The sequence below is a fragment of the Manis pentadactyla genome, chromosome 18, assembly GCF_030020395.1.
Source record: "Manis pentadactyla isolate mManPen7 chromosome 18, mManPen7.hap1, whole genome shotgun sequence".
NCBI lineage: Eukaryota > Metazoa > Chordata > Mammalia > Pholidota > Manidae > Manis > Manis pentadactyla.
The window spans coordinates 10,225,089-10,251,120 of record NC_080036.1 but is presented as its reverse complement, the minus strand read 5'-3'; the positions used below and the strand labels follow the sequence as shown (position 1 = coordinate 10,251,120).

Sequence of the window (26,032 nt, the reverse complement as noted above, 5' to 3'; positions counted from 1 at the left end):
AATAATATTCCATTGTGTATATGTACCACATCTTCCTTATCCATTCATCTACTGATGGACACTTAGGTTGCTTCCATTTCTTGGCTATTGTAAATAGTGCTGCTATAAACATAGGGGTGCATATGTCTTTTTCAAACTGGGCTGCTGCATTCTTAGGGTAAATTCCTAGGAGTGGAATTCCTGGGTCAAATGGTATTTCTATTTTGAGCTTTTTGAGGAAGCTCCATACTGCTTTCCACAACGGTTGAACTAATTTACATTCCCACCAGCAGTGTAGGAGGGTTCCCCTTTCTCCACAACCTCGCCAACATTTGTTGTTTGTCTTTTGGATGGTGGCCATCCTGACTGGTGTGAGGTGATACCTCATTGTGGTTTTAATTTGCATTTCTCTGATAACTAGTGATGTGGAGCATCTATTCATGTGTCTGTTGGCCATCTGAATTTCTTTTTAGGAGAAATGTCAGTTCAGCTCCTCTGCCCATTTTTTAATTGGATTATTTGCTTTTTGTTTGTTGAGGTGGGTGAGCTCTTTATATATTTTGGATGTCAAGCCTTTATCGGATCTGTCATTTACGAATATATTCTCCAATACTGTAGGGTACCTTTTTGTTCTATTGATGGTGTCCTTTGCTGTACAGAAGCTTTTCAGCTTGATATAGTCCCACTTGTTCATTTTTGCTTTTGTTTTCCTTGCCTGGGGAGATATATTCATGAAGAAGTTGCTAATGTTCACATCCAAGAGATTTTTGCCTGTTTTTTTCTAAGACTTTTATGGTTTAATGACTTACATTCAGGTCTTTGATCCATTTTGAATTTACTTTTGTGTATGGGGCTAGACAGTGATCCAGTTTCATTCTCTTACATGTAGCTCTCCAGTTCTAACAGCACCATCTGTTGAAGAGACTGTCATTTCCCCATTGTATGTCCATGGCTCCCTTATCGAATATTAATTGACCATATATGTTTGGGTTAATGTCTGGAGTCTCTAATCTGTTCCACTGGTCTGTGGCTCTGTTCTTGTGCCAGTACCAAATTGTCTTGATTACTATGGCTTTGTAGTAGAGCTTGAAGTTGGGGAGTGAGATCCCTGCCACTTTATTCTTCTTTCTCAGGATTGCTTTGGCTATTCGGGGTCTTTGGTGTTTCCATATGAATTTTTGAACTATTTGTTCCAGTTCGTTGAAGAATGTTGTTGGTAATTTGATAGGGATTGCATCAAATCTGTATATTGCTTTGGGAAGGATGGCCATTTTGATTATATTAATTCTTCCTAGCCAGGAAAATGGGATGAGTTTCCATTTGTTAGTGTCCTCTTTAACTTCTCTTAAGAGTGTCTTATAGTTTTCAAGGTATAGGTCGTTCACTTCTTTGGTTAGGTTTATTCCTAGGTATTTTATTCTTTTTGATGCACTTGTGAATGGAATTGTTTTCCTGATTTCTCTTTCTATTGCCTCATTGTTAGTGTATAGGAAAGCCACAGATTTCTGTGTGTTAATTTTGTATCCTGCAACTTTGCTGTATTCCAATATCAGTTCTAGTAGTTTTGGAGTGGAGTCTTTAGGGTTTTTTATGTACAATATCATGTCATCAGCAAATAGTGACAGTTTAACTTCTTCTTTACCAATCTGGATTCCTTGTATTTCTTTGTTTTGTCTAATTGCTGTGGCTAGGACCTCCAGTAATATGTTGAATAACAGTGGGGAGAGTGGGCATCCCTGTCTTGTTCCCGATCTCAGAGGAAATGCTTTCAGCTTCTCGCTGTTCAGTATGATGTTGGGTTTATCATATATGGCCTTTATTATGTTGAGGTACTTGCCCTCTATGCCCATTTTGCTGAGAGTTCTTATCATGAATGGATGTTGAATTTTGTTGAATGCTTTTTCAGCATCTATGGAGATGATCATGTGGTTTTTGTCTTTCTTTTTGTTGATGTGGTGGATGATGTTGATGGATTTTCGAATGTTGTACCATCCTTGCATCCCTGGGATGAATCCCACTTGGTCATGGTGTATGATCCTTTTGATATATTTTTGAATTCAGTTTGCTAATATTTTATTGAGTATTTTCGCATCTACGTTCATCGGGGATATTGGTCTGTAATTCTCTTTTTTGGTGGGGTCTTTGCCTGGTTTTGGTATTAGGGTGATGTTGGCTTCATAGAATGAGTTTGGGAGTATTCTCTCCTCTTCTATTTTTTGGAAAACTTTAAGGAGAATGGGTGTTAGATCTTCTCTGTATGTCTGATAAAATTCCGAGGTAAATCCATCTGGCCCAGGGTTTTTTTCTTGGGTAGTTTTTTGATTACCACTTCAATTTCGTTGCTGATAATTGGTCTGTTTAGATTTTCTGTTTCTTTCTGGGTCAGTCTTGGAAGGTTGTATTTTTCTAGGAAGTTGTCCATTTCTCCTAGGTTTCCCAGCTTGTTAGCATATAGGTTTTCATAGTACTCTCTAATAATTCTTTGTATTTCTGTTGGGTCCATCGTGATGTTTCCTTTCTCATTTCTGATTCTGTTGATGTGTGTTGATTCTCTTTTTCTCTTAATAAGTCTGGCTAGAGGCTTATCTATTTTGTTTATTTTCTCGAAGAACCAGCTCTTGATTTCATTGATTTTTCCTATTGTTTTATTCTTCTCAATTTTGTTTATTTCTTCTCTGATCTTTATTATGTCCCTCCTTCTGCTGACTTTAGGCCTCATTTGTTCTTCTTTTTCCAATTTTGATAACTGTGACATTAGACTATTCATTTGGGTTTGTTCTTCCTTCTTTAAATATGCCTGGATTGCTATATACTTTCCTCTTAAGACTGCTTTCGCTGTGTCCCACAGAAGTTGGGGCTTTGTGTTGTTGTTGTCATTTATTTCCATATATTGCTGGATCTCCATTTTAATTTGGTTGTTGATCCATTGATTATTTAGGAGTGTGTTGTTAAGCCTCCATGTGTTTGTGAACCTTTTTGCTTTCTTAGTACAATTTATTTCTAGTTTTACACCTTTGTGGTCTGAAAAGTTGGTTGGTAGGATTTCAATCTTTTTTAAGTTACTGAGGCTGTTTTTGTGGCCTAGTATGTGGTCTATTCTGGAGAATGTTCCATGTGCACTTGAGAAGAATGTGTATCCTGTTGCTTTTAGGTGTAGAGTTCTATAGATATCTATTAGGTCCACCTGTTCTAGTGTGTTGTTCAGTGCCTCTGTGTCCTTACTTATTTTCTGTCTGGTGGATCTGTCCTTTGTAGTGAATGGTGTGCTGAAGTCTCCTAAAATGAATGCATTGCAGTCTATTTCCTCCTTCAGTTCTGTTAGTATTTGTTTCACATATGCTGGTGCTCCTGTGTTGGGTGCATATATATTTAGAATGGTTATATCCTCTTGTTGGACTGAGCCCTTTATCATTATGTAGTGTCCTTTTTATCTCTTGTTACATTCTTTGTTTTGAAGTCTATTTTGTCTGATACTAGTACTGCAACACCTGCTTTTTTCTCCCTATTGTTTGCATGAAATATCTTTTTCCATCCCTTGACTTTTAGTCTGTGCATGTCTTTGGGTTTGAGGTGAGTCTCTTGTAAGCAGCATATAGATGGGTCTTGTTTTTTTATCCATTCAGTGACTCTATGTCTTTTGATTGGTGCATTCAGTCCATTTACATTTAGGGTGATTATTGATAGGTATGTACTTATTGCCATTTCAGGCTTTAGATTCGTGGTTACCAAAGGTTCCAGGTTACTTTCCTTACTATCTAAGAGTCTAACTTAACTCACTTAGTATGCTGTTACAAACACAATCTAAAGGTTCTTTTCTATTTCTTCTCCTTTTTCTTCCTCCTTCATTCTTTATATATTAGGTATCAGATTCTATACTTTTTCTTTATCCCTTGATTGGCTTTGGGGTTAGTCAATTTAATTTTGCATTTGCCTCACAATCAGCTGCTCCACCCTCCCTACCATAATTTTCCTACCTCTGGTGACAGCTATCCACCCCTAGGAACACTTCCATCAACAGCAGTCACTCCAAAATAGACTGCAGAGATGGTTTGTGGGAGGTAAACTCTCTCAGCTTTTGCTTATCTGGAAATTGTTTAATCCCTCCTTCAAATTTAAATGATAATCTTGCCAGATAATGTAAACTTGGTTCCAGGCCCTTCTGCCTCATGGCATTAAATACATCATGCCACTCCCTTCTGGCCTGTAAGGTTTCTGCTGAGAAGTCTGTTGTTAGTCTGATGGGCTTTCCTTTGTATGTGATCTTATTTCTGCCTCTGGCTGCTTTTAACAGTCCGTCCTTATCCTTGATCTTTCCCATTTTAATTGCTGTGTGTCTTGCTGTTGTCTTCCTTGGGTCCCTTGTGTAGGGGGATCTGTGGATCTCCATGGCCTGAAAGACTATGTCCTTCCCCAGATTGGGGAAGTTCTCAGCAACTACCTCCTCAAAGACACTTTCTATCCCTTTCTCTCTCTCTTCTTCTTCTTCTTGTATCCGTATAATGCGAATATTGTTCCACTTAGATTTGTCACACAGTTCTCTCAATATTCTTTCCTTCTTAGAGATCCTTTTTTCTCTCTGTGCCTCAGCTTCTTTGTATTCCTCTTCTCTAGTTTCTACTTCATTTATTGTCTCCTCCACCGTATCCAACCTGCTTTTAATACCCTCCATCATGCTCTTCAATGATGGGATCTCTGACCTGAATTCATTCCTGAGTTCTTGGATGTCTTTCCGTACCTCCATTAGGATGTTGATTATTTTTATTTCGAACTCCCTTTCAGGAAGAGTCACGAGGTCCATATCATTTAAATCTTTCTCGGGAGCTGTATTAATAATTTTACTCTGGACCTGGTTTCTTTGGCATTTCATGTTTTTATTTGGCGCCCTCTAGTGTCCAGAAGCTCTATTCTGGAGCTGCTCAGCCCCTGAAGCAATGTCGGGGGTCGCAGGGGAGCGGTACTGGTGCCTGGGGGGAGGAAAGAGCTGTTCCCCGCCTCCCGGCTGCTGTGCCTGTCTCCAGTGCCTGAGCCAGTGGGCCTGCCACACACTTATGTTTTTGTCCCAGAGCAGCCAGATATGGATTCCTGCTTTCCACAAGCAGCCGGAATCCCAGTCTCCCCAGGAGCTCTGCCTGTATTAACTTTCCAACCCGGTAGTCATGCGAGTCTCATGAAAGCACCATGAAATGCAGGTTTGTGCTCCCGGCGCAGGACTCCGGAGCCAGGTATTCAGCAGTCCCAGGCCTTCCACTCCCTCCCTGCTCCGTTTCTCTTCCTCCCGCCGGTGAGCTGGGGTGGGGGAGGGGCTTGGGTCCCGGGAGCCACAGCTCTGGTACGTCACCCCGTTCGGGGAGGTCTGCTCTTTTCTCCAGGCGTGTGCAGTCTCACGCGTCCTCTTTCCTGTTGCTCTCTCAGGATTAGTTGCGCCAACTGTATCTTCTAATTGTATCCAGTTTCAGGAGGAAGCCTCTGTCTCTCCTCTCACGCCGCCATCTTTAATCACATTCTTAAATGTGATTAAAAAAAAAAAAAAGCATTTTTAAAGCATCTACTGTGTGTCAGGCATTGTACCGCATATTTATATTCAGAACTTAAAGGTAAGCCTTACAATCAATCCCCTTGAGAGACAGGTTTAGACTCAGGAATGTTGAGTAACAGCAAGTATGTGGAGCTGAAGCTGGATCTGTCTGGTTCCCCTGTCGCTTCCATTTGCTTTCTCCTGCACCATGGCATCGATTACCTCACACTTTATGGCTAAAGCTATGTTTGAATTTGATTTTGATAAGGGAACTTCTCTGCATATTTGTGATATTCCTTTTCTGCAGCATGTTGTTGTTGTTCAGGCCTGTGTTTATTTTCCTGCGTTTGATCTATTAAGGTTTATATTGGGGCATGTGGGTACACATTAAAAAATTAAACACAGTATTTTTATTCTCATGTCAAACATTACAATTCCTTCCTGAGAAACATGAGTATTAAGAAAAGGAACCTTGTAATGAAATAGATCAATAAAGTTCATGTGCCTTCTGATAAGAAATGCTAGCTTTACAAAATTAATACATATATGCTAGTTTTCCCAACATAAACAAGAATTGCTGACATCTTTTTTAATAGCTGAAAAGGAATCAGAATCCTAGTCAATAGTGAAAAGTTTAGAGAGAATTTTTAGCCCAGTATAATTCTGATGGTTGGCTTCATGTACATCCTTGCTATATTGTAGTGTACAAAATGAACCAATTAGTCTTAGACTGACTTATGATATCTGTAACTCAAGCTTGAAGTAAGTTGTAAAATTGGTTCCATTGTTAAAAAGAAGATATTCATTTTGTTATGGTTCTATTGTTAAAAAGAAGATATTCATTATGTTATGTCAATAACAGATTTTTTTTGAAAGCCCGGAACTCTGCAACTGTGTAAACTGAAACGTTAATCATTTTAGTATAGTCTTATCTGAACTTTCAGATAATGCCTAAGTTCTGCTTTTTACAAGGTATCCCTTCATTGAATTTATTGAAGCAAGTCATTGCACACTTTATTTTTCTAGCTCTCCATTGGTTATTCCCCATACGCAAACCTCAGCAACCCCTGCTGGGCCTGGCATCTCTTCTTTATCACAGACAAAACCCCCGCTTTAGATGTGGGTAGAGCCAGGGCTAGTACTCAGATAAAGATCCCTTAGAGGTCAACTAACCAAGATAAGCACAATTTCCAGGTCCTGAAAGATACTAGGCCTGCAGCTCTGGTCTGGATCAAACACAGTTGCAGTAGATCTGCAATTACCTCCTAAGAGACCAATGTGCACGTTACATATAGTGACAAGTGGGGGGATCGATGAGTCTGGCAGTGACCTTTGGGTTCCAACAAACAGCATTCCCAACTTGACAATGTGTGGATTTTAAAAGTTCAGTTTTTATATAGTTGACTGAGCTTTAGAATATACTTTTCCTCAAAACATTACTATAAATTATAGTTAGATTCCCAGGAAAATTGGCAGCAAGTGCCTAACTGACAGTGTGCGTGGTACATCATGCTAATGATTATGAGAAGACAAAGTCATTCATGCACTCTTCTATTCCATGAACAAGTTTGTAGTCCTTTGTGAGTACAGGAAGAAAGCTTCAGTAAGGAAGGGTTTGACATTAGGCCCGGCTCACAGGGAAATTTCTAAAGGAGAAGCAGGGTTATCTGTATTTCTAACAATGGTAATGTGTGTGTGTGTGTGTGTGTGTGTGTGAAAGGGCCAATTCTCTGTAAGTGAATACATAAATAAACTTCTCTTCATTTGCCAGTCTAGAGGTGAGTCAAATTTAGGAAAAATAGGCATATCATCATCAGAGCTGAGCTTTCTTTCAAAAATGCACTTACAGCACAAAAATATTCCCTATGCATGGTGCCTAAGAATGTGACTCAACCATTGGGAAAGGAGAATTCTCCATCAGTATCACTACTGGAACATGGAAGGATCCCTTCAGAGCCCCATACAAGTGGGAATAAGCCAGAGGCAGCACAGTGAGGCTACAGTGCAATAAATATCTTCCCTACAGTAATGCCAGGTGAACAGCACCGGTTTTACTCCATCTCCAAACCCTGCAGCCTTTCATATGGGCACAACAGTGGTAAGTAGGAAGTTATCTTCATTAAGCATTTGTTTGATCTTTATAAGGACTCATAGCACTAGAAAAGTATCACAACCAAATTAGGCCTTATTTCTTTCCCATAACATCAGTCATTAAATGCTATGTTAATATTAAATTTCAGGAGTCCCCAAATAAATTTAACTTAAAGAGTTCCCAAAATAAACTCTCAGTCAAGCCACTGTAGCATCTTTACAGGGAGATTATGTTTGCACTGAATGAATCTTGCGAAAACATGGTGCGCAGCTTAATAGCTGACCAAGCCAGGACACTGCATGAGACGTCTATTTCATTATCAAAATCTGAATTTTCACTGAAGTAGACACTTTGTGAGCTACTTATAAATTGGATAATATTGCCAGTTTTCTTTACCTTTGTGAAAATGATTTTGAAATATGCATAAGGCTGTTATTCAGCACACTAACAACTGACCATTTGATTAGTAATATTACTTTTTTTTTTTTAAAGGAAACCATTGTGTTAGTTTCTTGTTGCTGCTGTAACAAATTACTACAGACTTGGTGGCTTAAAACTACACAAATTTATTATCTCACTGCTCTGGAGAGCAGAAGTCTGATGAAACAGGTCTTACCAGGCTAAAATCAAGCTGTTGGCAGGATTGTGTCTCTTCTCGATTCTCTAGGAGAGATTCTGTTTCTTTGCTTTCTACAGCTTTCAGGGTATGACTGCACTCCTTGGCTTATGGCCCTGAATCTGTCCTTCCATCATCACTGCTTCCAACATCGCATCTCTGACTCTGACACTCCTGTCTCCTTCCCATAGGTAGCCTTGTGATTACTATGGGTCCACCCAGATGATCCAGGGAATCTTTTCAGCATAATCTTTTTAGCCTAATCTCATCTGAAAAGTTTCTTTTGCCTCATTAGTTAACACATAGATAGGAAGATTTAGCATGTAAATTACTTTGGGGGGTCATTATTTTGCCTACCACAACCTGTGTTCTGGTCCCCTCCAATTCAAGTCTGTCCCACATGCAAAATATATTAGCCCCATCCTAATATCTCTAAAAGTCTCAACTCATTACAGCATCAAATTAAAGTCTATAATCTCAACTAAATCTTCTCAACTCAAAAGCTCCAAATCTCATCAACTGAATTATCTAAATCAGCTATGCATGAGGATCTGGGTATGATCCACCCTGAGGCACAAGTCCTCTCCATTTGTGAATTTGTGGAACTCAGTGACAAGCCATCTGCTTCCAAAATACAATGGTGGAAGAGACATGTGAAATTGGTTATAGATGTTCCCATTTGAAAGGGGAGAAAATGGCGGGAAAAAAAAGGAAGTATTGTTCCTTCCCTCTGTCCCATTAAGTCAAAATTGTCAGGTTCTCCTGGTATAAAATTTGGTACAATCTTGTAGGTCTCCTACGTATGTCTCAATAATTCACACCATTAGACAAGAGGCTCCTCCATCAGTCTTTCACAGACAACCTAATGTCTGTCCCTGGTTTTTGCTTCCATGACTGAGGGGACCCATGAGTCACACACCTAGCCTCCTCACATGTCATCTGTGTGGCTGAATACTCTGACCTTTTGATACTTTGGAGGAACTAGCAAAAGGTGTTCAACTGCACCCTTGGCTTTCCCTTAAGAGCATGCTTTTCTGACAGTGAATGTCCTAATTATAGCATCTTTTGCAACCTGGGTAAATGGCGAATTTCCCAAAACATCAATTGCTGATCTCTTTTTTGATGGCAGTCCTTCCTCAATCTAGCTCTTTCTTCTTACATTTTATTATAAGCAGGAAGAAAACAGGCTACAACTTCAATACTTTGCTTGGAAATCTCTTAGCATCTAAGTATCCAATGTCATTTATTCTGGCTGCTCTAACAAATTTACACAAACTTGATGGCTTAAAGCAGCACTCAGTTATTCTCTTACATTTCTGGAGGTCATGAGTCTGAAATCAGTGTCATTGGGGCAAAATCAAGGTATTGACAGGGCTGTACTCCTTCTACAGGCTCTATGGAGGAACTCACTTACTCTCCTCCTGCTGTTGCCAGGGCTGCATGCCTTGCATTGTTTGACGCAGGGCAACTTCCTACATCTTCAAAGGCAGCAGCATAGCATCTTCAAATTTCTTTCTGTTTTCATCACATCAATCTTCATTCTCCTATGTGTGATCTCTGTTTGCCTCCCTCTTCTAAGGATCCTCATGGGTGCATTTAGTGCCCACTGGGACAATCTCCCCATCTCAAGACCCTTAACTTGATCATATCTGCAAAGACCCTTTTTCCTGATAAGGCAGAGTGTACAGCTTCCAGGCATTAGGACCTGATGACTTTGGGACCATTATTTAGCCTGCCACCATTGTTTACAAGTTCTGCTTTCCACATAATTGTAGATATAATTCAGCTAAGCTTTCCGTTGCTATATAACAAGGATCTCCTTTCCTCCAGTTTCTAATAACATATTCCTCAGTTCCCTCTAAGCCCTCACCAGCAGAGCCTTTAATGTCCATATTTCTACCAGTAGTATGTTTATGACTATACAATGCATGTTTTCTCTACCATACTGCTCATTTCCTTGCAAGGCCTCACTACAGAATCATTAACATCCTGTTAACATCCATTAACAGTCTGTTCAAGGCAGTCTAGGCTTTTTCTATTATGAATCTTAAAATTCTTGCAGCCTCTGCCCACTGCCCAATTCCAAAGTCATTTTCACATCTTAGGTATTTGCTACAGCAACCCCCATGTCCAAGTACCAAATTTTTTAAATTATTTTCTTACAGATGCTGTAACAAGTTATGGCAAATTTATTGGCTAAAGCATAACCAGTTTACTGTCTGACAGTTCTGCAGGTCAGAAGTCCAAAAAAGGTATTACATGGCTAAAATCAGTCTGTAGGCAGCATTGCATTCCTTCATTCCTTCTGGATCCTCTCGGGGAGAATCCATTCCTTGCCTCTTCCAGCTTCCAGAGGCCACTGTCACTCCGGGGTTTAAGGCCACATCACTCTGACCTCTGCTTCTTGCATCACATCGCCTTCTCTTCCCTCTCAGGACTGTGGTTAAACGGGGCCCATTGGGATAATCCAGCATAACCTCCTCTATCTCAATAACCTTAACTGAATCATGTCTGCAAAGCCCTTGTGCTATTTAAGATAACATATTCAGGTTTGGGGGCTTGGGAAATTAGGACCTAGACATCTTTGCAAGAACATTTTTCTTCCTAACACCACCACACCTGCACTGTTTTTGCAGTGTTTTCATGTAAATGAAGGAGGCTCAGATCTGAAGAGAATATTGGGTAGAAATATTGAGACCAACCTTCCTTTCACACTTATCAACTATTTTTTTCAAAGAATAAAATCAACTGTTATTACCTCTATTTTTCAAATGGAAAGACTGGACCAGAGAGGTTAGAAAATTCACACGGTTAGTTAATGGCAAAGCTGCTCTAGTATTTGGCTGTTTTAACCACCTGAAAGTGCCCTCAATGGTGAGTTGCCCCTGGTCAAGCAGAGAGCTGCCTGGTGAGTTTAGAATCCCAAGCCCTCAAGTTGGATGATAGAAACCCAAATTGAAGCAAATAGTTCAATTCACAAAATGCCCTTTTCCTGTATCTAAAATTGAGATGTTAAAAACTGGGACATTATCTTCCAATAAGTTAATGCTTGAATGTTTTAATAGAACTTAGAAATAAAACAGATACTCTGCCTTGGGAAAAAAAATAGTGGATTCTTGGATCTGTCAGTAAATCAGTGTAGTTTTTTCATAGACACATTCCTTAACCTTTTGGACTTTATTTTCTTTGTCTGAAAAGAGAGAGTTTCTAAAAGGTGACCTCCTTTGAACTAGGAAAACCCACCATTCCACAAAGTGCTATGATCCCAATTCTGTGTGAAGAAGGTTGGTTACACATCAAGGCTTTCTACATTTCAGAGGCTCCACGAATGGAAGCTTCCCTCTTATCTTAAGAGTTTTTTTGAGTATTATAAAAAGCATAGGCCACTTTTGACATGTTCTCTTACTTAGGCTGAAACATGTGCTATGGGGGGTCTTTTTGAATAATACATTCATTCCTTAGAAGAGAGACATTATCATTAGATGAAGTATGTTTCTTTAGTGCTTGGAATTCCAATTCTAATGAGATCTATTAAAATGGGGAGAAATCTGTGAGGCCCTCATGATAGCATTTGTAGGTCTGGTAATTGTAGAATTACTTTATTTTGTGTTTTTTACTGAAATTATGTTTTCTTTAAAAGATTCTTTTAAGATCCAGCTAAATTCTGTCCTCCTGTCTCTGCGCACCCTCCCTAAATGTCCCCGTCTGCACTATATGATGAAAGAAGACTCCTTGGTGTACATTCTTTGGCATCTTTAAATGTCAGTAAAGTGGTTTTCAAAAGGTAACTAGCTCTTAGGGTCAAACAGACAGAATGGAGCAGGACAAGAGACGCTTTCTTTAATAAGAGCTGAGACCATCATGACAGAAAGGAAGGCTTCTCATCCTTATAAATACATGGTGTTGGCCAAGAAAGGAGGAAGACATGGGGAAAAGGAGAAAAAGACAGGAGTGGGCTATGTGCTCAGCACGGGAGGTCCGGTCTCCATGAGTGGGTCTCTGACAAGTAAGGGCAAACAACAGAAATGCCAGGGGGCAGAGCCTCCATTGGCCATGGGGCTTAAAACAAAGTACCAGCACAGAGTGAGGGGGAGGAGGGGCTGACCACCTTGTCAGGAGCTCAGTCAGTAGCTCTGGCTTCAAGGCAGCCTCCAGAGCCGGTGAACAGGGAAGTGCTTCCTGGGGCAGCAGCCCAGTGATGTGAGCACCAGACGCAGCAGTGTGCAGGGAGAAGGCCCCCCATGGACGATTATCTCCATAGCACCCCGATGTTGGGGCACAGCCCATAACGCTGTTGACAGCTGGTGTACTGGCTGACATGTGCAGTGCTTGTGGCTGAGCTAAGACAGCTAGGATCACCAAAGGCCTCTACACCCCACCTTCTGCTGCTCCCACAGATGGAGCCAGTGTTTTCCTTACACCTACCTCCCTAAACAGAGACATGACCAGCACCGAGACGGATGCTCCCAACTGGAAGTGTTCTGCTCTAAGCCTCTACAGCACTCTTTTTTCATATGCTTATGTTCATAGCTATTGCTTTGGACCTGGCATTATAGCTTTATATACATTTCCTATTCCCCTACTAAAAATTCCTTTCTTCAGGAAATTCTAGACTTTCTGAGTTTGTTGTGATTTTATTCTCTGGAACATATTTGACTTATTTAAATTCTCTATCCCACTATTTCTTTACTTAAAAAAAGTGTTAAGTTTACTAACAGCCAGATAACATATTATTTTCCTTTGTGTTAGCTAAATGCCCTCCTCATGGGCTGTGTTTTTTAAATCTAATTTTCTTATTTCTAATAAGTAAATATTCATTCACCTTACCCATTTCATAATCTCTAATAATAGTCCTTTTACATAAATTATGGAGATCTATCTACACATCCCACATACATATACATAATACACATATATTATATATATACACACACACACAAGCATATTTGTACATACATAATACACAGACATCTACATACTAGAACTAAATATTTCACCTTTCAATATCATGGTTATGTAGATTTTAATGTGGAAAATTTCCCACTCTAAGGTATATACAAGGCTGAATTTTATATACTAAGGGCAAAAAGAAAATACAGGCACATGTAGGAAAACATCTTGACAAAATGTACCAAGTGAAATTAAAATTATGAGTGAAATGATATATATTTATGATTTTCTCTTTCACAGTTTTCTATATTTCCTTATATCCTTCTGTGAACATATGTGGCATGTCATTTTAAATGTCATTGCCCTGCATGAGTGTGAGACTTCTGCGGTGTTCCCATCTATGTGCTCTCACACTCTCTGAAAATCACTCCATCCTTGGGAAGAGGTCCCTTGAAGCAACGGGGCACAGGATTTCTTCCTTTGATGGGCACAGACCTTCCTGGCACTGATATACATTTTAGTTTCATTTAGAGAATATACACATCAGCCACTCCATCTGCAATCATCAGGTGTGAATTATGTGCCCAATTTAACAGCAAAAGGTTAATCTATTTTAACAGAGGGAAATAGTAAAGGCAAAAACGAATGATTCTACATTTTGATCCTCAGTGTGGCACATAAGCAAGGTCCAGATTCAGTATTAACAGGAAAGGAACGTAAGAGCTAATATCATGTTGAATTATTACTTGTCTAAAAATAGAATGATAATATCTGCTTAGGTGAATATTTTATATTTTGATTTCATTTTATGCATTTCTGTTTTGTTATAAATAGTAGAATAAGGAACTAATAAACTGAAGATTAACTCATTAATGAAATTTAGATTCACTACCTAATTAGTAACGCCTGTAGAGAAATAAAAGCACCATAGTGTGGCGACTTTGGAAATGCGCAGAAGCCATTATCACTTGGCGTGTGGTGGGTGTGCTTGTCGGGAGCCTCTGCAGTGAGAGGGGCCAGGCGGCCTGGGCTCAGATCACAGCTTCAGGACTCAGGAGCTCTGCTTTACTGTCCTGATCCTTTAATATCTGGGCATCACTTTCCTACCTTGTAAACTGGGATGTTAAAAGCAACAAATTTCACTGTGCTCTTCTGAGTAGATGTGGTAATGCAGGCAAAGGACTTAACGCAGTGCCTGGCACCGACACGGCAGCTATCATGACCATTACTGTTGTAGTCATTGGTGGCAGTGGTAGTGGATGGTGGTATTATTTGGAAGACTAGGTTTGGATTAAAAACAATAATTAAGTTGTACAGAAGATTGCTATTGTAATAGGCTTCATCTATTCTGCTTTCATGACATCAGGCCAGTACACAACAACTATAGCCAGCTTCAGGTGAAAATTTGGTTTGGGCATTTGTTCCACCTTTATATTTTTTGAGCTTATAGACTGTTTTAGAAAATACATATATCTTCAGCTTTGTCAGGACAAGGTTTTAGATTACTCTGGCTAAAGGATGGGAAACAAAGAATATGTTATTTTTAAAGGCATCTCGAATGCTTTACAAATGGTAATGTATGTATGGACACACACAGCAAGCCACAGAACTCCTGAGTAGATTTGATTTAAACCTTATTCTAAATGATATTCATCCTCAGTGCAAACCTATAGAATTTTCTTGGAGAGTTTAGACAATTGCATCAAAGACAGTAATTAAAATAATGAGTGAAGTACTTAATATGCCTTTATGCAACATAGTGGTTGCTCAATATATAGCTAGAATGTAGTGAATCACTTAAAGGTCTTCATTTCTTATTTTCCAGCTTGACCATCTCTGCAGAGTGCCCAATGCAACTAGAGGACTTTCCGATGGACGCCCATGCATGCCCTCTGAAATTTGGCAGCTGTAAGTTATTTTCACAAGTAAGAACCATGGACATACTTTTGGGGATATTTCCACATTAATTCGGCAGGATTTAGGTTCTGTATAAGAATAAGCATGACAAGACTGGAGAGTACTGTGAGGTACATACACCCTTGTCTTTGCAGACTAGATGCGAGTAGAAGCATGTACCATTTAGAATGTGCTCATGGGGAAGTGTTCCCCCAGACCTTCACCTGTTAAGTCTTTCTTGTTCTCACTTCTCACGCTGCAGTTCACCTGTCCCCCACAGGGACCTTGACGACCCACTTCCCAGCACATAGCCGGTAGCTTTTCCATTGCATGGTAGGCATTGCTGTCTTAACTCACTTCTACAATGTTCCACAAAAGCAGTGATATTGTCATGCTCACTCTCACTGCTCACCCTTTACACAAATTAAGATATATGTGTTGCTTGGACAAATAAACTATTCATTAGGTGCACACTCTTCTAAGTCTAGTAGAAATTCATGGATTCCAGCCATTCCAGACAGAGTAGAATGTTGACACTGGCCTGCAGCCTCATCCTTACTTTGAGATATTTGGAGTCAGAGTTGGGACCAATCAACTATTTCCTTCCTTCTTTATACTATCCATTTGTGCTCATGCATGTGAAGTTTACATTTTTGAAGCAGAAGAATGTGTTCTTGAGATTGAGTAGCAGAATATTCCATTGTCTGGTTGCACCATAGTGTATCTATTCACCTACTGAAGGACACCTTGGTTGCTTCCAAGTTTTGGCAACTATGAATAAAGCTGCTATAAACATCTATGGGCAGGCTTTTGTGTAGACATAAGTTTTTGCCTTTTTTGGTTAAATATCAAGGAGCACCACTGTTGAATCACATAGTATGAATATGTTTAACTTTGTAAGAAATGGACAAACTGTCTGCCAAAGCAGTTCTTCCATGTTGCATTCCCACCAACAAAGAATGAGGGTCCCTGTTGCTTCACATCTTCACCAGCATTTGGTGTTATCAGTGTTCTGGAATTCAGCCATTCTGATAGTTATGTAGTGGTATCTTGTCGTTTTAGTTTACAATACCCTTATGATATTTGATGCAGCGCATCTTTTCATATGGTTTTCATCTGTATAACTTCTTTGGTGAAGTGTCTATTCAGGGCCTTTGCCCATTTTTAATTGGGTTGTTCATTTTATTATGATTTAGTTTAAGAGTTCTTTGTATATTTTTTCATACTAGTTCTTTATCAGATATGAGTTTGGCAAAGACTTTCTTCAAGTCTGTAGCTTATCTTCTCATTCTGTTGGCAGTGTCTTTCACAGAGCAGAAGTATTTAGCTTTAATGAGGTCTAGCTTATCAAATCCCAAGGTTATCTAAATTTCCTCCTATGTTATTTTCTAGGAGTTTTATAGTTTTGCTTTTAACATTTAGGTCTGTGATCCATTTGAGTTAATTTTTGTGAGGAGTGTAAGGTCTGTGTCTAGATTCATGTTTTTTCTCCATGTGGATACCTACTTGTTCCAGCACCATGTTTTGAAAAGAGTATCTTTGATACACTGTATTGCCTTTGCTTCTTTGTCAAAAGTCAGTTGACTTTATTTGTGTGGGTCTTTCTTGGACTCTCTGTTCTGTTCCACTGATCTGTTTTTGTATTCTTTTGCCAATATCTCACTGCCTTGAGTACTGTAGCTTGATAGTATATCTTGAAGCTGGTTAGTGTCAGTTCTTTGACTTTGACTTTGTTTTTCTCCTTCAGTACTATCTCTTGCCTTTCCACATAAACTTAGAATTGATTTGTCAATATCCACAAAATAACTTTCTGGGATTTTTATTGGTATTGCACTGAATCTATATATCAAGTAAGGAAAAACTGACATTTTGACAGCATTTAGTTTTCCTGTTCATGAACATGGAATGGCTCTCCATTTGTTTGGCTCTCCTTTGACTTTTGTCAGGGTTTTTTAGTTTTCCTTATATAGAACTTATACATATTTCATTAGATTTATACCTAAGTACTTCATTTTGGGTGATTCTAATGTAAATTGTATTGTGTGTTTAATTTCAAATTCTACCTGTTTACTACTGGTATTTAAAAAGTGATTGACACTTGTATATTAACCTATCCTGCAAACTTGCTGTAATTGCTTATTATTTCCTAGAGTTTTTTGTTAATTCTTTTGAATTTTTTACATAGACAACCAATATAACTATTATTAATACATTAGTGCTTAAATCTGGTATTTTATTATTCTGTTTTCTGTTCTCTGTGTTTCTCATTTCTCTGTTTTCTTTTACTGCCTCCCTGTGGGTTAGCTGGACAATAATTATGATTCCATCTTGATTTATTTATACTATTTTTTGTATATGGATTTTCCTCCCCTTGTGATAGGATTATGTACTGATAAACACATCATAAGCTGAAAATATTGTAAATTGAAAATGCATTTAATACATCTAACTTACTAAACATCGTAGACTAACCTAGCCTATCTTAAATGTGCTCAGGACACTTATATTACCCTTCAGTTGGGCAAAAACCTGTTGTAATAAAATGTTTAATATATCATGTAATTGATTGAATACTGTACTGAAAGTGAAAAACAGAATAGTTATATGGGTACAGAATGATTTTTAAGTTTAGTGCATCTTTCCTTTCTCCCCTGCCCCACCCCACCCTGCTTATGAACTTACTCATTAAGATGTTTATTATGGTTATTGTATTTTTCAGTGCTCTGAAGGTAAATTGTATGTATTGACTGGGTCATGGTGTGCCCAGATATTTCAACAAACATTATGTTGGGGGTGTCTGTGAGGTTGTTTTGGAATAAGATTTGCATTTACATTAGAAGACTGAGTAAAGCAGATTGTCTTCCGTAATGTGGGTGGGCCTCATTCAGTCAGTTGAAGTTCTGAATAGAAGAAAAAGGCTGACCTTCCCATGAGTCAGAGGAAGCTCCTCTTGCCTGACTATCTCGAGCAGGAGCATCGGTCGTTTCCCGCCTTTGGATTCAAAATGAAATACCCCTCCTCTTGGGCTTCCAGGCAGCCGGTTCTCAGATTGGCACCGCAGCTTCTCTTGCATCTTCAGCTTTCTCACTGCAGATCATGGGACTTCTCGGCCTTCTGCACGAGCCAACTCCTTATTAATAAATTACATGTACTATATATACATATATATGGCCTCCTATTGGTTCCATTTCTCTGGAAAACACTGACTAATATAGATATTGGTTCTGAGAATATTTTCTCTCTTGATAGGCTGACCTTTTGCTGATCCTTTGGCTAGAGAGAGCACAGGTTTCTATTGTTGTTACTGTTTTTTTCCCATGCCCATTGGCAGTCCCAGACTGCTCGCTTTGTCATCTCCAAGTCCGGGATTTATAAGGCAAGAAGAAAGCCAGAGACCCCCACCCTGGGTCATCCCTGGGGCCCCAACATCCTACGGCCTGTTTCTGCCGTCTTCATTCTACCTTTCAGACTCGTCCTATATTTATTTTGTATGTAATATCCAGGGTTTCTAGTTGAATTTAGTGGGAAGAATAAGGAAAACACATCTCCGTTTTCCTGGAAGGAGAAGTCCCCCACATGTGTTCTTATTATTATTCGTACTACATGGAGTTTGTTGGGCCTCTTGCATCTCTAACTTTATACCTCTCACCAAATTTGGGGTATTTTGACCACTGTTCATTCTAACATTTTTTGTTCTATCCTCTCTTCTTCATTTGGAGTTCTAATTATATGTATTGTAACTTCAGATATAATACTTTAGATCCTTAGAGGTCTATTTTTAAATGTGTTTTCCCTCCTTATTCTTTATATCGGATCATTTCTATTGCTCTGTCTTCAAATTCACTGACTATCTGTCATTTCCAGTCAGTCATTAAGCTTGGACAGTAAAGCTTTTATTTAGTATATTTGCCCATTTTAGGATTTGTATTTGGTCCTTTTAAAGAGTTTCTTTTAAATAGGCTATGCCAAGAATTTACTCTTAATTTTTTCAATTCAATAAATTTTCATTACAGAACATTACATTTTTTATTTTACACTCTCAAGTATAGTCATAATTGCTGCTTTAAAGTCCTTGTGTGCTAAATCCAGGGTGTGAATCTTCTCAGGGTCATTCTGCATTGATTGTGTTTTCTCTTGACTGTGGGTAAGTCTTTCCTATTTCTTTTACTTTAGTAATTTTAAATTATTCCTTGGATATTCAGTGTTATATTTCACAGACTCTGGAGTATGTTAAATTTAGTGTTATTTATTTACTTTTAGTCAGGTAATGTAACTAAAGGAAAACTGCAAATTCTGTCTTTCCTGCGGTAGGCACCAGCTGAAATGTACGGTGCTTCTTTTCCCGTGGCTGGGCTGCAGGACTGTGCTCCATGTTGTGTAACGTAGGGCTGAGTTAGATGTCTGGATTGAGTTTACGTACATCCATGACTACCACATTTGGGGCTGCTTCTCTGTGGCTCTTTTCTTCCACAATTTATAGGATTTTGCCCCTGACTTTGCCACTGTGCTATTTTGATAACTCCACAGTCTTTGTCTTGGTTCTTCAAACCAGTAAGACGGAGGGATCTGAGCTTCAGGCACCTCATAACTCAGGCTCACAGCTTTTTAACTAGAAAGCCATTCCCCTCCTCCAAGTACCACTCTTTACAGTTTCCACCTGTATTTGTTCACTCTCCAGGGCTTCAGGGAGTTTTTTTATATCATGTCCACAGTTAGTAGTTGTTTCCTAGTAACATTCCTGGAAGGGGAATTCTTTTGATCCCAGGGGTTTCCTTTCATTTTCCTTCTAATCATTCCAGTGTGAGTTTTGGAATTAGGAGATGTTAAGTATGTGTAATAAGCCAACAGTTAGGTTGGATGGACATAATTCATTTTTTTAAAACTATGATCTTCAATTACCATGGAGAGATAAAACACATTTATTTGGGGAAAGCCCTATGAATGGAAAGGGACTTTGTCCAGGACTTTTTAAAATCATTTGTTGCCGTGAGGGGGCTGTGCACATCAGTACATGCACAAAACCTTCAAAAGACCCCTAGGGCATCTCATTTGGGAATCACTGATTCATGTCCCTGGTAGAAAATGAACTGTTCATGTCCCCAAGAGGAAAATGAGTTGTGTAACTTAAAATTATACCCCTCTTTGTATAGGAAAATTATGCTGTTGATTTGATCAAAGGCTAAACACTGGAAGTGAAATTGCTATTTTTTTTATCATTATTTAAATAAGTTCAAGTTAATATGATATTCAGATTTAATCACAATGGTTTTCAGGGCAGGCAGCACAAAAGCACAATTTTTGATAAAGGGATATAAGTGACTCTCTAATCCTTCTTCACTAAATTATCTCTTATTCAACAACCAACCCACTGCAGTTAAATCTTTTTCACATTTCAGAGATAAAATATGCATCTGATAGGATCTCATCACTTCTACATTCAATCAAATCAAATAAGGTCAATGAATGTATGTACACATATATTTCTTAAACCCAGTAGAGAGCATAAACCAATATGAACATTTCTTGAACTCAGTAGAGATTTGAACTCTCATACCAAATTTCTTTTTATCTGCCTAATATTTTAAATATTGGTTTGATTTAGATGTTGATCATTTCTTTATATTTGCTGTTATTGTCCTTGCTATTATACACAAAACAATTAGAAGGATTTTCTTCATATATCATGTTTATATACAGTAGACCAACAGCTAGAAAACTGCACAAACATTGCCTTTCCTCAGCTTATATGGTTTCAGCTCAGGACATAATAGTTGTAAGAGAAGAAATGTTATTCAATTAAGTGTTTTTCTTACTTGTCTTTCATCTTTTGGATTTACTAATAATAGCTGCTAAGCCAAGTAGTTCACTTATACAGCGGGTATCTGAGCACACAGAGGCTAGATGTGATAATATAATGAGTTTCAAATTACCCAATCCAACAGTACTCTGCTATTAGGAGACAAAGGAATGCAAATAGGTGTCATTATTCTAATGAGCCACATGGTTTGGCTTCTCTAATGCAGAACTGAATTAACAAACTGGTTCTGTTACTGCTATCTCTGCTCTCAAGAACTCAAACAAATGTTGAAATTAGCCCTAGCTTATAGACTGATGTTTCCTAGTCCGTAAGGAAATTCCTTAAAGATAATGGCATGGTTTACATTTAGAAGCAAGTGCTTAAACAAATCAAGGCTATTTAGAAACAGAAAAAAGAACTTAATTTTTTGTTGTTGTTCATTTTATTTGTGGAGTGATGCATTAAATAGTAAGTTAAGTCATGACACAACATCTGGATCATGGAAGTGTAGACTAAATTAAGTATGGCTGCCTCTTTGGTAAACATTTAGTGGAGAGAATTTCAGAGAATCAGGGCGCTTCTTACTGTAGTAAGCTATTAGTTCATTCAATTACAAGTGCTTATGTCTCTGCTCCTGCGTTTGTCATGCCCAGCATGTCATGACTCAGCATGCGCAGGAGTGATCTAGAACACAGGGCTCAGAGTGCCTCATGTGTGTAGGATGCAGTCCGTGAGGATCCACAAACACATTGAAGGTTTATGTGTTGTGTTTGAGCTTAGGTGCATTATTAACCTTGATGTTACTTAGCAGATGCATGGGGAGTGTTCTGCATTCTGCTAGGTGCAGTGAGTGATGCAAAAGCATCAGTGGTGCTCTGCTCCCAAGGAGTTGATGGTGGACACATTAGATGATTGGGTTCGATACCCTTGTGCCATGAAGCCACTTGAGATTCACAGATAGGGATGCTCATCTTGGGGATGGTATTTTGAACCGAACCCGGAAGGGTCTGAAAAGAAGGGTAACGGAAATAAGGGCAAAGCCAACATGACTGGGGATCAGGTAGTGGAAGTGTTTAGGGAACACCTTTTAGGGAAGTGACAAGATGGTATTACAACCCAAACAGGAAGGGCCTTAAGTATGAAAGTGTAAACCAGGCGGCAGGGCGGGCAATGTCAGTAGAACAAGGGGATGTGCCGACCTCACTGTGAAACAGAGGTGACATCGGCTGGGGCCTGCGCTGGGAGTGATGCGAGCTGGGAGCAGGGCGGTGGCCGGATGTGACAGCTGGGCGTGTAGGATCAAAGAGCGACAGGAGAGAAAGGTGGCATCACGATTTTAAGACTAGGTGACCTGAGAAATACTGCTTTCCTTAAGGAGATTCGAGGTAATTGGGAGAAACTGTTGATCTGAAGGTAACAAAGCTGGAAGGTTTAGGAGGGGTGGGAGGCTGCGTCAGGGGATTTCCTCAGAACACTTCTGGTTTTTGCCCTGCTTCTTAGTCCTCTTCCCAAGGGGAGGGTCCTTCCTGCTGGGTGGGGGGCAGCCCTGTGTCTTCCCTGATTAGGTCCCATTTAAGTCAATGGATACAGAGGGCACCGGCTCAGACTCTGTTGGACCAGCCAGGGCGACGACCCCATGGTGATTTTACAGACCTGACTGTGGGGAAGAGATGGACCATTTGACTAGCAAACCCCAACCTTGCTGTGCAGCTTCACCGGGAACAGGGCAGCAGGGTGACCTGTTCATCTCCATTGCGGAGAGCTGCACTTACCTCTTAGTTGACTCTGGGCAAGGAAGAAGGTGTGGTAAACCCCCCGTAGGTCTAGTGTTCACCTGCTGAACTGAAAGCAGGGATATTACCCAATATCCCTGTATTACCCAATTACCCAGTAGGCCATTACAGATCATAGATCTATGTATATTTGCATTCTACAAAGTCTCTAATCTACATTATGTAACTGATACGTCAGGTGCCGACTTGGCTTGCAGTTCAGGGGACTGAGGCTCAGGGAGGTTTTGAGACCTGCAGAAGATCGCGCAGATGATGGGGGTGGTCATCTGAGGCCCACCCCTCGTTTTAGAGGAGACAGGGAGGCTGAGGACACGGGTGTCAGAGAACTCAGATCCTGCACATTTTCAAATCACCCAAATTCTGATTATTGGTTACATCCTAATCTGTGTTTCTGCTGTCATAAGCAATGAAAGCACAAAGTAAAACAGATTTTCTGACTGGTTATTGGCAGTTCCTGGGTGTGCACACAGCCTGTCAGATAAGGCTAGTCAACAGGCCTCAAGCATTGGATTTATTTTTGACCAACAATGGGAAAGTAATTCAAGTAGAAGGATCTTTTCCTAAGACTGAATTTGACACCAAGCAAAAATACTTCTCAACATATAGTTACCTTCCTTGTAGCTACTATTTATGAAGCGCCTCTGTGTGGCAGGCATATACTAAGTACTTGACACTGATGAATACACTTTGTCCTTACAGTGCCCCTAGGAGATGGGTGTTATTTCCCCTCCTCGGTAGGTGAGGGGAAAAAAAGGCTTAGATTGTGTGTATATCGTTGGCTCAAGGTCAGAGTCAGGCCACCATATTGCTCTCATAGGCAAAATCTCATTGCTTCTGCAAGGCCTTGTAAATGAGGGGTTGATAGTGCCGTCCCCACCTCCTGCTCACGATTTGCAATGCTAGCCAAGGACATACAGAAAGTGTCAACCCAAGGGAAGGAGCTGCTCAGAAAGGGGTGATGAATTTCCAAGTCAGTTGTGAATGAAAACATTTCAAACCTTCTTGCCTGGCACCACTGATGTATGGTCGGCAGGAGCCGAGCATTAAGTTTCTGGAGCTCTAAATCATGACAAATGATAGCACAAAAAACCTGATTGCCTCCTTTACTGGTGTCCCTGGCCAAGAGATTAAATGCCACATAACTGACACAAAGAGAAGAATTTAATGTTGCTAAATGCCTGAGCTGAAACACATATGAGCGGTCATTTATTACCACCCTTAGTTTGATGAGGACTCAGCAATGTGAACTGACATGCTGGGAGGCCCTGCTGCCTCTTGGTGCTGTTGTTATGAATGTCATTAACATTATTAATACCAGTAGGTCATTTAATTCTTACAGTTTGAAAAGCAAGATGCTGTGAATATTAGTGTGCATTGTAGGTGACACTAATATGTCACACTGTGATTTCAGGTAACTTTTATCTAGTTAAAAATAATTTTTTATCTGGTCCTTATTGTAAGTTAAGCATTATTACACACACACACACACACACACACACACACACACACACACACACCTACCAACAATAGAGGAGGAGGCTTGGAAGACTCATGTCCAGCAAGCGTCCCAGGGCAGAGACAGCCCCCTACCATCCGGTGATCACTGCAGCATGGACGCCCTACGCAGGCCGTTCGGCCTCACAGCCTGAGGAGAGCCATCTGAAACTGGGCCATTTTCTGTCCCACCATGGAAACTGGTGCCCAGCCCTGCTTCTGAGAGTGCAGGCAGGGTGGGGTCCATGCTTCCACAGTCCTGTCGCATCTACATACCCTGGTTGCCTCCCTTTTGCATCCTTACCACCCCCTGCCTCCCCCTGCACCCTCACCACCTCACTCCTCCCCCTGCACCCTCACCACCTCACCCCTCCCCCTGCACCCTCACCACCTCCCCCTGCACCCTCACCACCTCACTCCTCCCCCTGCACCCTCACCTCCTCACTCCACCTCCTGCACCCTCACCTCCTCACTCCTCCTCCTGCACCCTCACCACCTCACTCCTCCCCCTGTGGCCTCCTCCCTCACCTGGCCTCTGACTAGTCTATCAGAGGAGGCATCTGCACCCGCACTTCCCCGCCACGTGCAAAGTGTTTTAGGTCCTGATGTTCTCCCTCCCCTGCATCTCTTCTGTCCCATTTCCCTTCTTTCTTGAGCAGATTTGACACTGACGGGACAGCCCCACAGGGAGCAGTGTTTCCTGTTCTCTGTTTAGACACATGCCTGTGTTCCCAGGTGGCCCTCACTCTCAGAACTGACCTCCGTCACTAAGACCTATTGCCCTGAAATTTGAGCTCCTTTACGAGCTTCAGGATTCATGTTCCCCAACCTACTTACATGTTCCAAGGGTTGCAGGGGGCCCTTTACCTTTCTTGTCCAAGGGTCAGACCCACAGTTCCCTGTGCATTAGCCAGTGGGATGGGGATTTTCATGGGGTACCTGCAGCCCGCCTGACAGCAGAGGTGCCATTGGGGGGCTGCCTGTACAGTGCAGCAGTCCTCCCCGCTGAGGCTGGGGGCTGGGGGCTGGGGGGGAAGGTGCAGCACAGTGCCGAGAACAGCAGCAGTGGAAGCTGCCTGAGCCAGTCTGGCGACAGCCCGGGAAGCCAGGGGCTGCTGCCTTACCACCACCTCCCGTCTGCCCCACACTCACAGCCCGGCCGGAACCTAGAAGGCTGCTCGGCTCAAGTCCGCGTCTGAGTGTCATGGCCCTTCAAAGTTCCGGAGTCTTACAACATTTACATTGTAGGAAGAAGATAGAAATCTCACTGACACTTATGTGGAACTCAGAGGACCATCAGCATCTCAGCATATGCCCAGTGGTGCGTACGCATAGCATTTAGAAAGCAGCCCACCAAGGTGGAGGGCATAATCAGTGCCCGTGTCCTCATCGTCCCCGGGAAAGAAAGGAAATTACAGCAGAATTCACCGTGTCAGGAGCATGCCATGCTGTCCATATGAAAAATACCCTTCTGTGTTACCTAGGGCTTGGCAAGAATAACCACTCAACATCCACCTGTAACCTGAGTTCAGTGTGGCATCCGTGGTGTCCCATCAGTTGCTGTAATGGGGTCTTACTGTATTACACCTATTTCATATCTTACTAATATGCAGATAACTATCAGAATCATGTTACTAATTCTAGTCCTACCCCACCTTCCCTTGAGCAACCTTCTGATAAGGGGGCCTCTCACATGGCCTTTGCTCAGGGACAGGGTGCTCTGGGCATTGGAAAAGAGTGCTGAGGGGGAGGGCATCTAGCAAGAGAGAGAAAATGATTCTCTATTGAAAGACAGTTCAGTGTAGAAGACTATTTTGTGTTGCCCTCAGCCTGTCAATAGTGATGCTGTCAGCTAGGAATGCCTGGGGCACTATTCTGACCCTATTTACCTGGCATAAATTACAATCAGAAAAGCTTATAGTCAGACACCTACACTACAGTGTCCTAAATACACAAAGGA

At 40.7% G+C, this 26,032-nt stretch overlaps 1 protein-coding gene across 4 annotated transcripts in view; it reads left to right on the top strand.

The window, feature by feature from the left end:
* Positions 1-26,032, top strand: part of GABRA5 (gamma-aminobutyric acid type A receptor subunit alpha5) — a 91,194-nt gene that overhangs the window by 39,322 nt on the left and 25,840 nt on the right. For all 4 annotated transcript variants that reach the window (XM_036919044.2, XM_036919042.2, XM_036919043.2 and 1 more), the window contains one exon: positions 14,918-15,000. In XM_036919044.2, coding sequence (XP_036774939.2) covers positions 14,918-15,000 — 83 coding nt within the window. The remainder of the gene's footprint in view (positions 1-14,917; positions 15,001-26,032) is intronic.